This window comes from Belonocnema kinseyi, chromosome 5 (genome assembly GCF_010883055.1).
Source record: "Belonocnema kinseyi isolate 2016_QV_RU_SX_M_011 chromosome 5, B_treatae_v1, whole genome shotgun sequence".
Taxonomy (NCBI): domain Eukaryota; kingdom Metazoa; phylum Arthropoda; class Insecta; order Hymenoptera; family Cynipidae; genus Belonocnema; species Belonocnema kinseyi.
In genome coordinates, this window is record NC_046661.1 from 5,821,168 (window position 1) to 5,836,945 (window position 15,778).

Genomic DNA, 15,778 nt, shown 5'->3' on the forward strand with positions numbered 1-15,778 from the left:
CAGACAAAAAGAGTGTACAAAAAAAGTCATCCGGTCACAGAGTCCAATCTAAGAAAAATGGTCTTGACCTTCAAGTGACCTTGAAAATTGACCTGAAGTTCATGATGGTCAAGGTGATGTACATTGTACACCTTAACATTTCATTGACGTTTGTGAAGCATCTTCAAGATTTGTTTACCCTGAAAAACCAAGGCAATTCACGAAAAAGAGCATCTGGTCGTTTCTCAGATATTTAACCCTAATTTTCTTATAGATTAAAATGGGTCACTGTGTATTTTCGGAATAATCTTTATATAATTTTTAATTGTATAAATAAGAACAAATCAATGAGCAACATGTATAGAGAATTGTTTGCAGAAAAAATTTAGTCCTATGCATTATGACCGAAAAAACCACCCTATTTCGAGATATGTGCAAAAAAATGGAGCGTGCGGGCTTCGAGCTGAAGCTCACCCTCCACTCAAAGGGTAGAGTACATGGGAATTGAGACACAAACGACAAAACTGCATATAACCTTTCCTGTTAAGAATCGTATGTAACATTTTTTTGTGCTAAACTATTTTTGTCGTTCGATGCACCCTTTTCGAAATAATAGCTAAAAGTCAATTTTCGGGGGTTGATTGTTAGATTTAAGGGTATGTACATGCACCTGGTAGAGGTAAACTCTTTTATTATTTGAATCTGATACCATACGGAACCATGTATGTAAGATATAAAAACTTGATACATTTTCTATGAAAAAAGTCTAATTTGACTGGACTAATAGGGAAGTTGAGAAGGTCAATGGCAGCAGGGTTGGGCACGATAAAGCATGAAGCGTCGCCGCTAAGTACAAAGTATATTCAGTGGTGTTGGCACATAGGTTGTGCTAGGGTGTCGCGGGAAAGGATTATTGCCGGAGAAGCAGGCGGGCTTTAGGGCGGATAGAACCACTTGTGACAACATCTGCGTTCTGCAGAACGTATTTGATAGAGAATTAGGGTCTAGATTATGCCAAGGGAGAGATCGCAATATTCGTTTGAGAAAAGAGAGGGCGTAAGTCAGGAGCTTGCAGCGAGGATCTGATGTGAGACAAAATGACAGTAGCATGGGAGAAGAGGGTGTTAGGTAAAATGGAGAAGAAGATAAAGAAGGAAGAAGAGGAATGGAGAATAAAATATTGGAAATAGGAGAGGAAGTATGTGTAAGAAAATTGTAATTATTGCAAATAATAGACAAGTTTGAGGCATTAGCCTCGGAGACAGAAGCGGGAAATGCGAGGCAAAGCGAGAAAGTAGAGTCATGCGTGCGGGGCGAGGCGAGGCGAGGCAAAGCAAGGAAGGCAATGCTATAAGAGCAAGCGCTCTTAGAGTTGAGGCGTGAATGGATGTTGGTTTTTAAGAGTTAGTTATAAGACAATTCCTTAAAGAAAATGGAAGTATAAGTAAGTCAATTTTGTCAACCCGAAAAATAAACGTTTATCTATCGATATACTGCATATCGACGCAACGCCTCAATCACGTGTTCAGACTTACCGAATCGGCTTTCCGAAATATGCATTATTTTGTAGACTTAGTTCTCAATAGTAACGATTGAACCAATTCTCACGAATCTACCTCAAGGTATTCTTTCAATAACGTCGTGTTTCGTTGCATGGATGTGAGGAAATTGCTAGTTTTGTTCGCTCAGCCTCTGTTTCTTCCAGTTTTAACGTGTCTTCAGCTTCATGGAGTTCAATTACGATACGTTTTCTCTCTCGCGCGTTGGCACTCGACGGCTTGAAAATCGCACTACCCCATTTTAAGGTTTGGAACAAGTGAGCGGATGTATTGAAGGAAGCTGCAGTAGTATTTTCTGATTTTGCCGTCAAAGGTCTAGAATATTTCTGCGCCTTTAACCCACCACCGGATTTTTGCAGGGTTTTCTCCTCTCCGGCCACCAATTGCTTTGATCAGTATCTTGTCCTGTTGCTTTAGCATTTTCAGTTGTCGCATCAAACCCATAACTTTTCACAGCATCTTTTTGAACTTCACTTTTACCACCCATGAGCTTAGTAATCAATAAAGACTTTTTTAAAGTTCTCTTCATTTCCTTTACTATAAATAGTTTTGTCTTATCAGTAGTTCAAGTCCATTTTCACACATAGTTTTGATTTCATTTTTTCGATTCACACTAATTAGACTAACGAGCTCCCACAGGATATACGACGGTAAGGAACCGACTCTAGAAGGACCAATGTTATTTAACTCTCACAAGATACCTTATAATTCGCGTGAAAACTATAAAGAGAAATTTAAAACAAAATTGTTATATATAAATTTTCTAAGATAATTAAAAGATCAATGTACAGTAGCTAGATAATTAAACGATAATTCTTAACTCATAGCAACTTTTTTACGCCTGTCAACAACTTGACTAGTTTAGGAATCATAAGTATTCTTATTTGCACCTTTAATAAATAGAAATTTAGCTTTTGTGAAATGCTCAAGTATTTAGCGAAATAGAGAGGGGTGAGGATGATGACGGAGATTGTACCGATGATGATTCGGTTCAGTTTACTACGCCAAGGATGGTGGGGTGGGGACAGCAGAAAAGTGGACTATCTGATAGGAGGACTCGAGGTAAGCTGTCAAATTGGAAATGCTCAATAAATCCATATCTGGTGACTTAGGTTCAAGGCAAAGTTTTGATAAATAGAGGCAAGGTCAGTTCTAATGAATTAATGCGATGAGGGTGATAAGATACAAGAACGTAAAAGATCGAGGAAAGAAAAGGGAAAGAGGGATAGCAGGGGATGAGAAGTTGCATAAAAACTAAAAAAGTCTCCATTGGAGAGGAATAAGGCAAGAGGAAAAGTTTATCTAGAGAGTGTGGAAAATCGTATTAAAGGGGCTAGAGAGGAAACGAACCGAGGTCTGAATGGTATACATAAAGAGGAAGATGTGGTGTGGGAGGAGGTGAGGACATTTAAAGAGAAGTGAAAAGAATGAGATCTAGTGTGGTGGCAAGAAAAATATAAGGTTTGGAAGCAGTTGGAGGATATCAATTTAAAGATAATAATTGAAACAATTTACTGTTGATAACTGGTCAAATTTTATTTAAAATTATGCCTGAGACACTCTTAGTACATAAGAAGTTTCAACATTTCGACTGTACTCGACAGTCCTTATCAGAACAACCACTTTTCATGAAAGTAAGTACACCTGGTCGTCAATTAAAATGTAAAAATTTTGTTTGAAAGTTATACAAACTCATTCATTGACTCCGTCTGCTGGACGGACTTAATTTTAATTATGAATCAGTAGTTGACATATAAAATCACATTTGCCATCACAAATGAGAAAGAGGGAAAATATGATATGTAGAAGTTGAAAGATAGAGTTCGAAAACTGGAATGCCAGTATGAGGATATAAAGAAAGGAGGTGAAGTGGTAAGAGAAGAAGAGAGACAGAAGGAGAAAGTAAATGAAGTCAATGAGAATGTCAGCCTGAAAAATGTGCCAATGAAATAAAAATTGTGAGAGATAGAAAGGAAAATGCAATTATGAGAGAAGGTGAAAAGGCGTAGAAATATAATAATAAGAGAAATAAAAGTGGATAGTAAATGAGAAATAGAAGTAGTGGAAAAGCTGATGGGACGAATTGAGGGAAAAGTGCACGTGTAAGGGGTGAATGGAGTGAGAAGACATAATAAAGGTAAATCGCATATGTATATACTGAAAGTGAGAAGTCAGGATGAAAAAGTTGACATTTTGAGAAAGAAGACATTTTTAAGGAGAAGTGAAACAAGGATAGACGAGGATTTGACGTGGAATGAAATAAAAAGAAAGTGGATGATGAAACAGAGAGCATGAAGTAAAAGAGTGAAAGGAAACACGGTATACATAGCAAAGGAGAGGATGTGTATAAATGGGTATGTTTTGATAGGAGATTGACTTTTCACTCCCGACCTTCACAGGCAGCCACCAGCTGAGGGGAGCGAAGGTCCCCTTTCACTGCACTGAATACTTCAATAAGTCCACCACTGTCCAGTTCTTCTCTCCCCCACCCCTCTCTCCGCCGCCCTTTTCATTAGTGAAACACTCTAGTGCATCAATCTATTTCTCACTAGTTCTGTTTAAAAACCTGAGACGGAAAATTTTGTAATTTTTACAGCTGAGAAAAATGTAGAATTATTAACTATTTCGAGGTATGTGTACATTAATGGTACTTTTGATTATTGTACTAAATTTTCCACTCAACTTTTCACATTGCACAGCTTTTTTAATAAAAATTATGTTTCACTCGTTTACTGTTAGTTGAAAAATAAAAAAACTCCCACTTATCAACAATGTTTTGCTGCTCTCTGAAAAATGTGAACTGACAGGGGCTTAGTTTTAGAACCAAAAAATTTCGTTATAGATTTTAAATTAGCGATACATAACGCGATGCGATCCACATGGCCTAACGTCACTATACTTGGTTGTTGTTTTCATTACAGTCAGTTCTGGATAAGAAAAATAAAGGAGTTGGGCCTAATCAGGGATTACAAAGACTCGAAGTCTGAAATAGATCGGTGGTTACGCAATTGTTTTGGCCAGGGTGGTGCGGAAAAGAAAACATACAAATCTATTTCCAATACAATTTTAGATATCACTGAACTAAGAAGGGTGAGAAAAAGTAGCTTTGGATATTGCTTCAGAGGGCATAATAGAAGAGGATAGATCCGTAGTCCGTGAAGAGGAATGGGAACTTCGCTCCCCTCAGTAAGTGCCTACCTGTACCAAAGCAGGGAGGAGGCTTAAAGGTGAAAGAAGGGGCGGTTAGATTGCAGAATAGAAGCGTCACCTATCACCTCTGTTTTGGATGGAAAAAAATTTTGTTTCGCAACAAACTATTAGAATCTTTAATTTCAACGATAAATGAAGCGATTTGATGCATCAAGAATTATAGATTATTGTTACTTTTGTTACTATGATGTCTCAAATATGGATATGTCACTATATATCGTAATGATCATATTTAACGAGGAGTTGGAAATTGGTAGTGGTGTGACCCACATTATTTTTTTACTAGTCATAGAGGTGCCTTCCCGCCCCCACGACACGATGGAAAAGGGTAGGGTTTTAATCAAATTTATGATCATTCCGATATCGTAGCATACTCATATTTAAGACGTCGCAGTAAAAAAGTAGCATAATTTTACACTTCTGCCTGGTCAAATCCCTTCATTTATTGTTCAATTAAAGATTATAAAAGTTTGTTGCCGAAAGAACTGGTTTTCCAGCCAAAAAACAGGCGACGCCCCTATTTTGCAATTGCACCGAAGGGAGAAAGGAAGATAAAAAGAAGTGGGAGTAGTGTTTTAGAACGTATATGGGTTAATGAATAAAGATGAAGGATTCTGAGAACAGGCTAAGAAATGCGATGTAGCGATGTTGAGTGAAACTTGTGTAGATGAGAAGGATTAGATAAAAGTAAAGAGGAAGTTACCTAAGGGATGCTAGGCGTAAAGAAAGAGAAGGTAAATTGAAAAAAGAAAGGGGAAACGGTGACAGGATTGAGGAATTGATTGGTTGGAAAAGAGAGAATAGAAATGAAGTTTAAGAAACAGATGGCGTAATGAGGAGAATGGTAAAGATAGGAAGAAGAAAGGTGATGATACTTTGCATTTACAGAAGGATTAAAGAAGAAGATTGGGATATTAACAGGAAATAGGTGGCGAAAAAGGATTACAAATTGCTGTTGATAGGAGTTTATCTGAATGCTTGTATGAGGGAACTGGGGTAAGCAATATGGGATAGAGATGAAGGCTTTTAGAAGAAAATCGAAGCACAAACTCTAGGAGGCCAGGACTCTGTTGGAAATTCTGGGTGAAACAGAATGGTTAATTTGTGATGGGAACTCGGAAGCGTATTAAGAAGGCGAGATTGCGTTTGCAGGAAAAATTGAAACAGTAATAGATCACATACTGAGCGAGAAAAGGATAAGGAGACTGTTAGGAAGAATGGAAGTACGGAAAGGTAAAAAAAGCTACCCGGCCATTGCAACGTTGAAGTGCAGGAATTAAAGAAGAGAGGGAAGAAAGAAGGTGGGGCAACAGGGGAAAATCAAAGATGGAGAAATGGGAAGAGGATAATCTAACAGAATATGCAGACGGAATGGAAGAAGAAAATGTGGTGATTGAAGACGAAGAGGCTTAAATAAGATATTGTATAAGGTGAAGGGGCAGGTAGAGAAGATTCTAGAAGTAATTCGATCATGTGAGGAAGAAACAAGGGGCAGGAGACGGGAAAGAAAGCAGTATAATAAAATAAGAAGGGAATACGAAAATAACTTGGTGTAAAACGACAGTAAGATGAAGCTAGGTACACGGAGAAGGTAAAGAGAAGATGCAATAAAGCAAGGAATAGAACAGAATTTGATTAATAGAGGAAGGAGTGGACAGAAGCAGAATATAGCGTTGACATATGGCGGAAGAAGGGTAAGAGGAGATATATGGCAATTATGTAAAAAAGTATTGAGCGGGGAAGGAATGCCGATTGAGTAGAGAATAGTTTTGGTTTGCCTTTATTCAAGAAAGGAGGGGGTAGAAAAGTGCAAGGTTATAAAGGAATCCTTCTTATGACCGTAACGTATAAAATACACTCGGAGGATTTCAGGAAGAGATTATAAGAACAGGTAAAAGAGAAAGAAAGTATTCCACATAACCAAACAGGATGTAGGAAGGGGATGAGGACAGTGAATAATATTTTCTTTCTAAAGTATCTAGTCCATAGGAACCTGGCACAGGATAAATGAAAACTGGTCGCTTTCTTCTTAGATTTTAAGGCAGTTTTCAATTCGGTGAATAGGAAAGTTTTGTGGAAGGCAACGGAAGAAAGGACGCTGGACGAAGAGTTGATTGATAGGGTATAAGACGCTTTTACGGAGACAAAGTCAAGGGGGACAGAAAACAGAGGAGTTCTGAACATGAAGGTATCTCAGACAAGGGCCTATTTTTATTTAGCATATTGTTAGCAGATCTAGATGAGAAAATGGAAAAGAAAGAAAAAGAGGTCACAGTATTAGGAAATAATCAGATATACTCGTTATCGTATGTCGACGATGTGGCGCTTGTGGCAGAGAATCAAAATGGGAAGAACTTGCTAATGAAAGGATTCGAAGAGTATGTAAGAGAGAAAGACCTGATAGTGAATGCGACAGAAACAAAGATAGTATGTTTCAGGAAAAAAAGAATGGACTAAAGTTTGGATAGAAGATAAAAGGGAAAATTGTGAAAATGGTACAGAAATTGTGCTATTTGGGATTCTTCTTTAAAGCGGGAGGTGGAAGTTATCTGCAGGTGAAAAAAAGGATGGATAGTGCGAGTAAGATGATGGGTCACGTGTAGGGGACTAGAAAAACAAGATTCAAAGTGCACTGGAAGGTGGGAGCATGATAATTTAATTCACTGGTATGGCATGATTATGGTATGGTTACGCGACTCGTACGCTTACACCAGCAGAAAAAAATGTCCAAATAAAATGTTCAATAGCATACTAGTTCGACAGTGGTCACAAAAGTGTCTCCTTAATCTATTGCGCGGACGTCAATTAAGCACGTTGGACTCCTTGACCGGTTACAGTCGCGTTGTTGGTGTCAGAATTCAAAATCAAACAATACAACGGCGCAGTAACATTTTAAGCAGTTGCTCTGACCCAGGTATTCCGATTAGACAGCCATCTCTCTGATTCACCAGACTAACTCAGTTAGTGAGCACAGCCAACACCTCCATGTCCATTAAAAGTGGCTACCTCAGCCAACTAAGCGGATGGCGCCCCAGCGTCCAAAAAAATTGGCAAAGAGAATCAACTTACGGTTTTCACTATCTAATCATTTCGTTGAGTGGACGAGAGTCCGATTTTCGTCAGTTCTTTTGAACCCGCATGATGAGGTGGACGTTTGTGTTCAGGAGTTAATTAATCGCCGGTGATAATAAATAAAAGTCATTCGGTATCGCTGAGTTCTTATTCTGGTAGAATTGACAAATTAAACTGACCCTCCCAGAAAAAATAACAATCAGAAATACAAACAGATTTTCTGATCTTTAGGCAACGGAAGGAAGAAAACGAATTTAAATGACATGAAGACGAACATACGGATCCAACGCAGTTCCCTACGAAATGCGACTATATAGGGACAGGTGTGTCCAATAATTTCAGTTCTATAAGAAAAAGAATAACTGCTGTATCCTTGCCCACTCTATCCTTCTCCCTAGCAAATAAAGTGTGGCGGTAGACATAAGTTAGGGTAAGTCAAATGCGTAATATTTTTTATTTTCTTTAATTTCTTTTGAAATTCGAGCACCTACTTCCTCTTTCGTTTTCTTTTAATTTAAATAAATTCAAAGTAGATTCTAATTTCAGTGAACTAGTTATTTAATATGAAAACCCTGTTTATCATTGTACATTTAACGTTAGCAAAGCAGCCGAAAAAGGAAATCTTTAATTAATAAGATGGAAGTAAAGGTGTCACAAAATGAAACAAATTAATCGAATTAATTTGGCAGCTTGAACCCCCGGTATTTTATTACAATTAGTTCTTTTTCGGGTTCTTATAATGAAAATAATTATTTTGTACGTAAAGAAATCTAATTATCAGTATACAGTAGTGTTTTATGTATTAGAGACAGTTGGCTTAAAAAAAACCACAAACAATTAGAATTAGCTTAAAAAACTCATGAAAGCAATCTTTTCAATAATAGTGTACTTTGAGATCTTATAAAATAGACTTATGGGTGTAATATTAAAAAAGTAATATTTTACTCTTTTTGTATGGCTAATTGTTAAGAAAAACGTTGAGTTTCAGAAAAAATTGTAAAAATTCTGTTTTTTGGAAATAATCCTTCTTTTTTATGAATATTCAGTTTACCCTTGTCACTGTATTAGAAAAACAATTTTCAACTTTTTTTTATCACGCAGTAAAATCTATTGTAAATGGCTCACACGTCCGTGACTGTTTACATTCGGCGTTAAAATATTTCCAGTTCGGTTAGGTTAGGTCAGGTCCATTGTTAGCTATAAAATTGCGACTATCTCCCAGGTTGATTGTTTATCGCTCATCTTTGAATACCCAAATTTTATACAAATCCTCCAAGTAATTAATATTTGTATGAACAACTTTTTTAAATTGCTCATGAAAAGTTTTTTTCTGTAAGGTTTACATTGATAAATTTAAATAGATGTATCAGTTTTCGACCAAGATTGTGCTAATGTAAAGATGTTAGGTTTTTCGGGTTTATGATCCTTTTATTTAACGTTTTATACAAAACTACGTTTCGCCCACTATTCGTAGAGCCTCAGCAGGTTTCATAGAATTTCAAAATCTGAGATATTTGCAATCAAAATTCTTATGATTAGTTACGGTAAAAATTTAAAATTGAAAACAAATATTTTAAAATTATAAATAATCTTGCCGTAGAATAAAAAACAACTATTTCTGCGCATGTGCTAATGTTATAATAAATTTTAAACTGTCTTGGATGTTTTTGTTTCTTTTATTTTCTTACCAATCTCCCCTATCACATAAAATTCCTTTAGCGTTATGTAGACGGTATTCTAGTTTGTGCACCTGAGGACAAAATAGAAAACCTATAACGAAGATTCAATAAATACAATCCTAGATTGAATTTTGAGATAGAAAGGGAACTTATTGATAGTATCAACTTCCTCGATTTCACAATCAGAAGAATCTATGGGAGATTAGAAAATAATTGGTACAGAAAAGAAATTTTGTCCGGAAGGCATATGAATTTTAATTTATATGCGAAACTTAAATATAAAATTAGTGTCATTAATAGTCTGGTAGATAGAGCGATTTTGTTTTCCGAAGAAAAACACGTTAGACAGTATCTCAATTTAATCGAAAAAACTTTAATTGAAAATGAATTTCCAAAGTATGTTGTAAACAAATTTGTCAATTACCGAATAAAAAAATTAAAATGTAAACCAGGTAACAATAGTGTTACACGTAATATCTATGCTAATTAATGCCAGGAAGAAAATTGAAAAACTGCCCTTGTTGAACATTCACACACTCTGAACCCCCATTTTAACTTTGACAACATTAAAATATTAAGCACTGAAAAAAATTATGAAAAAGGAATATTTAAAGAAATGTCCCACATAAAAAAACGATCAATACAGTTAACAAAAGAACAGACATACAAAATTGAAGTTATGCTTACAGAAACATAATTAAAGCCACAAACCAATGTTGATTGATACAAATCTGCAACGTCACATCACACGAATCTGTCCGCAAGAGCTTTTAACTAACCTCGCCGTTTGTATTAAATAAAAACCAGGTATATAGACAGTCATTGTAAACAGCCTTAATAATTTGCAAACTTGTCAAGTCTCTCACTACACCCATGACAATGGTATGTTCATCATGTGTTGGTCCACCAAAATAAGTTTTTAAATAAGAAACTGCCATGCCATGGGTGAAAGTGAAGAAAATTAAAAGAGCCAGGACAGTTTGAAATTTACTAAAACATCGGCACATGCGCAGCAACAGCTGTTTTTTATTCTACGGTAAGACTATCTTTAATTTTTTTAAATGTGTTTTCAACTTTTAATTCTTAATTTTTATCGTAAATAATAATCGGTAGTTGAACTCTAAATATCTTAGATTTGGAACTCCATAATACCTTATGAGGCCCTACGAAAAGTGGGCGAAACGTAATTTTGTACAAGACGTTAAATAAAAGAACCATAAAACCGAAAGACCTACCATCTTCATTATTACATTGATAAAATTTACATTCAGTTTTGTTATCCTTAACATTATGTATTTCATTGGTTCCTTAAAATCACTAACGAAGAATGATGAGTATTGGTTATCGGGAAGCTGAAACTAAGTTTTTTTTCCGGGCCAAAAGCACTTTTTGTGGACAAAATTCTCATTAAAAGCCAATTTTTAAATATGCATAAATATGCTGCAGATCAATCAAAAATGTCTTGCCAATAACTCATTGTTGGCTTTTTTCTAAATTAATAACAACTTTTAATTAGTTAAAAAATAATTTTCTTAAAGGTTTATCTTCTTAACTTTTTAAATATTAGAAAAATATAATAAATTTGGCTAAATGTGCAGAAAGTAAGAAAGCTTTAGAAGTGTAAAGTTTGCTATACGAGCCAGAGGTGAATCTTCGGGGAGTTGTAGGCGAGGTGACGATAAGCCGCAAACGACCAGAAGAACAGCCGTTGGCAAGATGAAGGAAATTATAAAATTTTAAAAATGTCAGGAACCTTATCAGTGATTTATTGTAACTCATCACTTTGGATGAACACTATCACAATTCATTACTCACAATAAGTCTGCCAAAAACCCAGCTGTGATAGTATGTTTCTACAATGGATGCCGGCGCTGCTGAATATGTAATTTTCAATCAAAATGTGCAAGTTCAGAAACGAAAGAACATAATCTTGCTCAAATGAGCAAGTGCAGCAGTAGAAAAACCCGCTCTTGTTTAAAAAGCGGAAGCAAGTAGCAAGAAAAGTATTTCTATAACTGCTTTTTAACACGGTTTCGGAATCGGTCCTTTTCTTCATTTTATACATGCCAAAAATGTAAACATTTTGTGCATGTGTTCAAGAATTATATAAATTTTAACTTTAGCGTGTGCGGCAAGTACAATTTTTGGCATTTGCGTTTAATTTCTCTTTTGGGAATCAGGACTCGAACTCGCAAAAACACTGCTAATATGGCAACTTTGCTAAAAAATATATCAATTGCATTATGCTTGAGCTTCATTCCCTTTTTTATCAACTGATAGATAATTTAAAAGACTGAACTTATGTTATCTAGATACCCTGAAGTTAACGTGTTTACACGAATACTACCAACGGCTTTTGCATGGAACGCAGCCCATTCCTTCTGGTTTTGAAATGGCAAATACAATCAAGTATTTTTCACAAACACTTTTATGTGAGTATACAGGAAATTGAATATGACTATAATATTTTTTCATCAATTTAAAGGTACTATTGATATTAGACTAATTTAAAAGTTTCTATAACTATATTCCATGTGTTTCAATGAAACCAAAGATCAAAAGTTTTATAAGGGATACTCAACTTACAATAATGCGAAGCACTGTACAAATCTGAATCTTGTTTAGGTCGAAAATGATGGAACAAACATCAAACCGATCTTCCCTTTTGTAACTTAAGCACTTCTGACACTATAATTCTTCTGGAACACTTATGGGGCTGAATTATACTTTTAATCAATTTCTACCTCCCATTACAATTGCTTATAAGTAAATAAATCATTGACATAACGAAAGCATCACTATACTTACGCAATGGATTCTATGTGAAAAATGTTTAGTTTGTGTTGCATTTTGTATTATATTGTATTTATTAAATTCGTAGGGTTAAGTAGCCCCTATTGAAATAAAAACTAGAATAACTGTTAAACTATATAATCTCCGGGTGGACTATGGTAAAAAATTACCCAAGGTAAAGACGAAAGTGACCATCTTCTGGGTCTATGCAGTATATATCCGAGATGCGGAGCCAGAAATTAATTTTATTTGATATCAAACGAAATCTACCCGGGTTCATCCGGCACCTATTTGGGACACGAAAAAGAACATTAATTTATCTATTCGGGACCTATCAGCGAGTTTACCGTTGAAAATAGAAACAAGTCCTACTGTGTGCGTTTATATAAGTTTACCCGGGACCTATACGGAACATGGAAGCAGAAAATGATTTCCTGTAAAGTCAAAAAGTTCGTCCATATGGGCGTCTCCGGAATCTGGCCGGTAGCATTTGCACCTTTAAATTATAAAGTTCCACAATTCACGCTTAAACTGGTTTATCCTGGACCTACCTGGTACATGGAACCAGAATTTGATTCCCTGTGAAGTCAAAAAGATTGGCTTTCAGGATCTATCCTAGACCAACCTGGGAATATTTGCATCGATGAAAAGGCCAAATCTGATTAAATGTTTTATCGGGTCAATACAAAATCTATACGGGACATGAAACCGGAATTTGATTCCCTATGAAGTAAGAAGATTGCCTCTCCGGGTCAATCTGATACCAATCTGGGAACATTTGCTTTGATGAAGAGACCAAGTCCAATAAAGTGTGTTTTATCGGGTCCCTCTAAGACCAATATGGGAAATGGAACCAACATTTTATCTCTTATGAAGTCAAAATGATCGTCTATCGGGGTTTATTCGGGTTCGACCTGGGAGAGTTTGCATCGCTAAATAGACCAAGTACGATAAAATGTGTTTTATCGGGTCCACCCCAGACCTATAAGGAACATGAAACCAGAATTTTATTTGCTGTGATGTCGAAAAGGTCGTCTTTTCGGGTGTATTCTGGTTTAACCGGGCGCATTTTTGGGCCTATCCGGGACTGATCTGGCAGTATTTACATAGATAAAGAGACCAAGTCCGGGAAAGTGTGTTTTGTCGGGTCTTTTGAAGATCTGTCCGGGGCGTGAAAACAGAAATTGATTTCAGCTGCAATGGCGAAAAGGGCGTATATTCGTGTCCAAACCGAAAGAATCTGGGAGTGTTTGGATTGATAAAGAGACTAAGTCCGATAGACTAAGACACTAAGGCTAAGGCACTCTAGTAAACGATGTTTACTAGAGTGCCTCAAAAAACTTTTTTCAAACTAGAAGGCAAAAGACCCCCCTTCAGTTTTCACTTTTGGAGAAATAAAATCTGCAATTTTTAATTTTTTAAATTCTAATATTAAACTTGGGAACTTGAAAATCCCAATATTTAACATGCGGAAATGATCGATTTTCGGAAAATATAATTGATACTTTAGTGTTTGATCGAAAGTTGCCAAATTTTTTAGAGACTGAAAAGGATTGTTTACGGAATAAAACAATATAAATAAATTTTTCTTGTATTCGCCGCCCCACTCCTTAAATATTACCAAACAAAAACCACGACGGTTGTACGTATTATAGTTACTTTTCAGCATTTTCTGTCGTCTGTTTTAATACAAATAAATACTTATACAAAATTTAAATACTCCTCATTATTTGATAAACAATTTTTGTTTGTTTAAGTAAACGTAACTTATTCAAACAATTATTTTCGTCTAAAAAGTGTAAAAAATAATCGTATTTTCTGGACGAAATTTAATAATTTCTCCTTCTTTAGAGTCTTCCTTTTTTAATAAACCTTTTATGATTATCGAAACAATTAATTGCTGTTTATTTTCAAAATTTCAAAAATTAAGTCAGTGATTTCAACTTTTTTCTCTAGTTGTCATCTCATGCTATTTACTTTTAAATACTTTTATAACTTTGATGCTTTTCTTTTCATGTCTAACAAATTTCTATTTAATTATAGTACATTTCTAAACGCGTCTGAAAGGTGATTATTTAGTGAACGAGACGTTTTTGCACGAGCGAAGCGAGTGAGAAAAGTCACATTTGCTAAAAATCACCTCTCGCACAAATATCTAACAGTATTTTATACCACGAAAGGTGAAAAAATCATGTCAAAATTGAGATTTTGAACTTAGGGTAGTATAAAACAATTTTTCTCCGCTAAAGTAATTGTTTTCGATAACTTATATCTGTTAAAAACCTTATGACATTTTTAAAACAAATAATTGTTTTTTATTTTAAAATTTCCTTCAAGTTGAGTACAGATAGTTTACATCCTTTTGATATTCATTTATACACTATAATAAAAGGGTTGTAAGCAGTAAAAAATTAGTACAAAAGGATGCGAACTTGAGAAAAAATTCGACATTAATGGCTCGATTTTGAAAAATTTAAAGAAAAACAATAATTAATTGTGTAAATAATAACATAATGATAAAAAAATTGCTACTTTAGACAATGACTAACTGTTACATTTCATGCAAAAGATACGATTATGTCGTAAATTTTTTTGTAAAAATATAATCGTTAGAATAAGTGTTACGAACCAATACGCCTCCAAATAGTTTAATTAATTTTGCTTTTTGGATGCAGTCTTCTCTGATTTGGCTATTATTTCTAATGTATTCTTAGAAATAACAGTCAACACTGTCTTCACCTACACTCACACCCGACACGTCGCGATCGCTGCACCGCGGATTTTTACCAACTTTACACAGTTTTACGTATGCCTAATACGTCGGATCATTCCGGCTCTACCGATCTGGACTTATTAATCGGGATGATCCATGCACAAGTCACTCGACTTTCTAGTCCTTTGAATACTTCATATATTCACAACCGAACTGGACTGGGTGCACTAAGCTGGTTTACGCAATTTTTACGTTTATCCAGTAAACGTCCCGAAACCCTTTTATTGCGCCCGTTCTCGGCCCGAAACCTTCGAGGCAATTATCACGACGCGCGCGTGCGAAGAAAAGCGGACGGAGCGTAAGAATATTTTACATGTCTCTTTTTTTTACCGAACTTCTTGATTCTACAATAAGTTAACGGAGAATGCTATCGAGACTTGACTGCGAACAGCCTCGTCAAATTATTGGAAGATATTTTTACAATCCCGAAATTTGTAGTACTGCTGACTGCTGTGAGACTGATGGCAGGATGAAGCGTGAATAAAAAAATTCTCATTCTGATAAGGCATCGATTAAGCATTCTTTCAGGGCACCTGTACTAATGTCAATTTTAGGTTAAACTTTTAATTTAGCTTAGTAAAATTATTATTTGCATGATCGACCGCAACAGTCGAACCCTTTCGCCAAATCTTAGGCTTTATTTCAGATTTTAATTTAAAATAGATTATAAGTTTTTATAATTAAAAAAATTAATTATTTAAATTTTTGATTAA

At 35.4% G+C, this 15,778-nt stretch overlaps 1 protein-coding gene across 1 annotated transcript in view; it reads left to right on the top strand.

Annotated features, from left to right (window-relative positions):
* The window catches only part of LOC117172902 (protein unc-79 homolog), a 1,455,529-nt gene that overhangs the window by 110,548 nt on the left and 1,329,203 nt on the right, over positions 1–15,778 (top strand). The window contains exon 3 of the mRNA XM_033361197.1: positions 11,812–11,931. Within this exon, the coding sequence (XP_033217088.1) occupies positions 11,812–11,931 (120 nt within the window). The remainder of the gene's footprint in view (positions 1–11,811; positions 11,932–15,778) is intronic.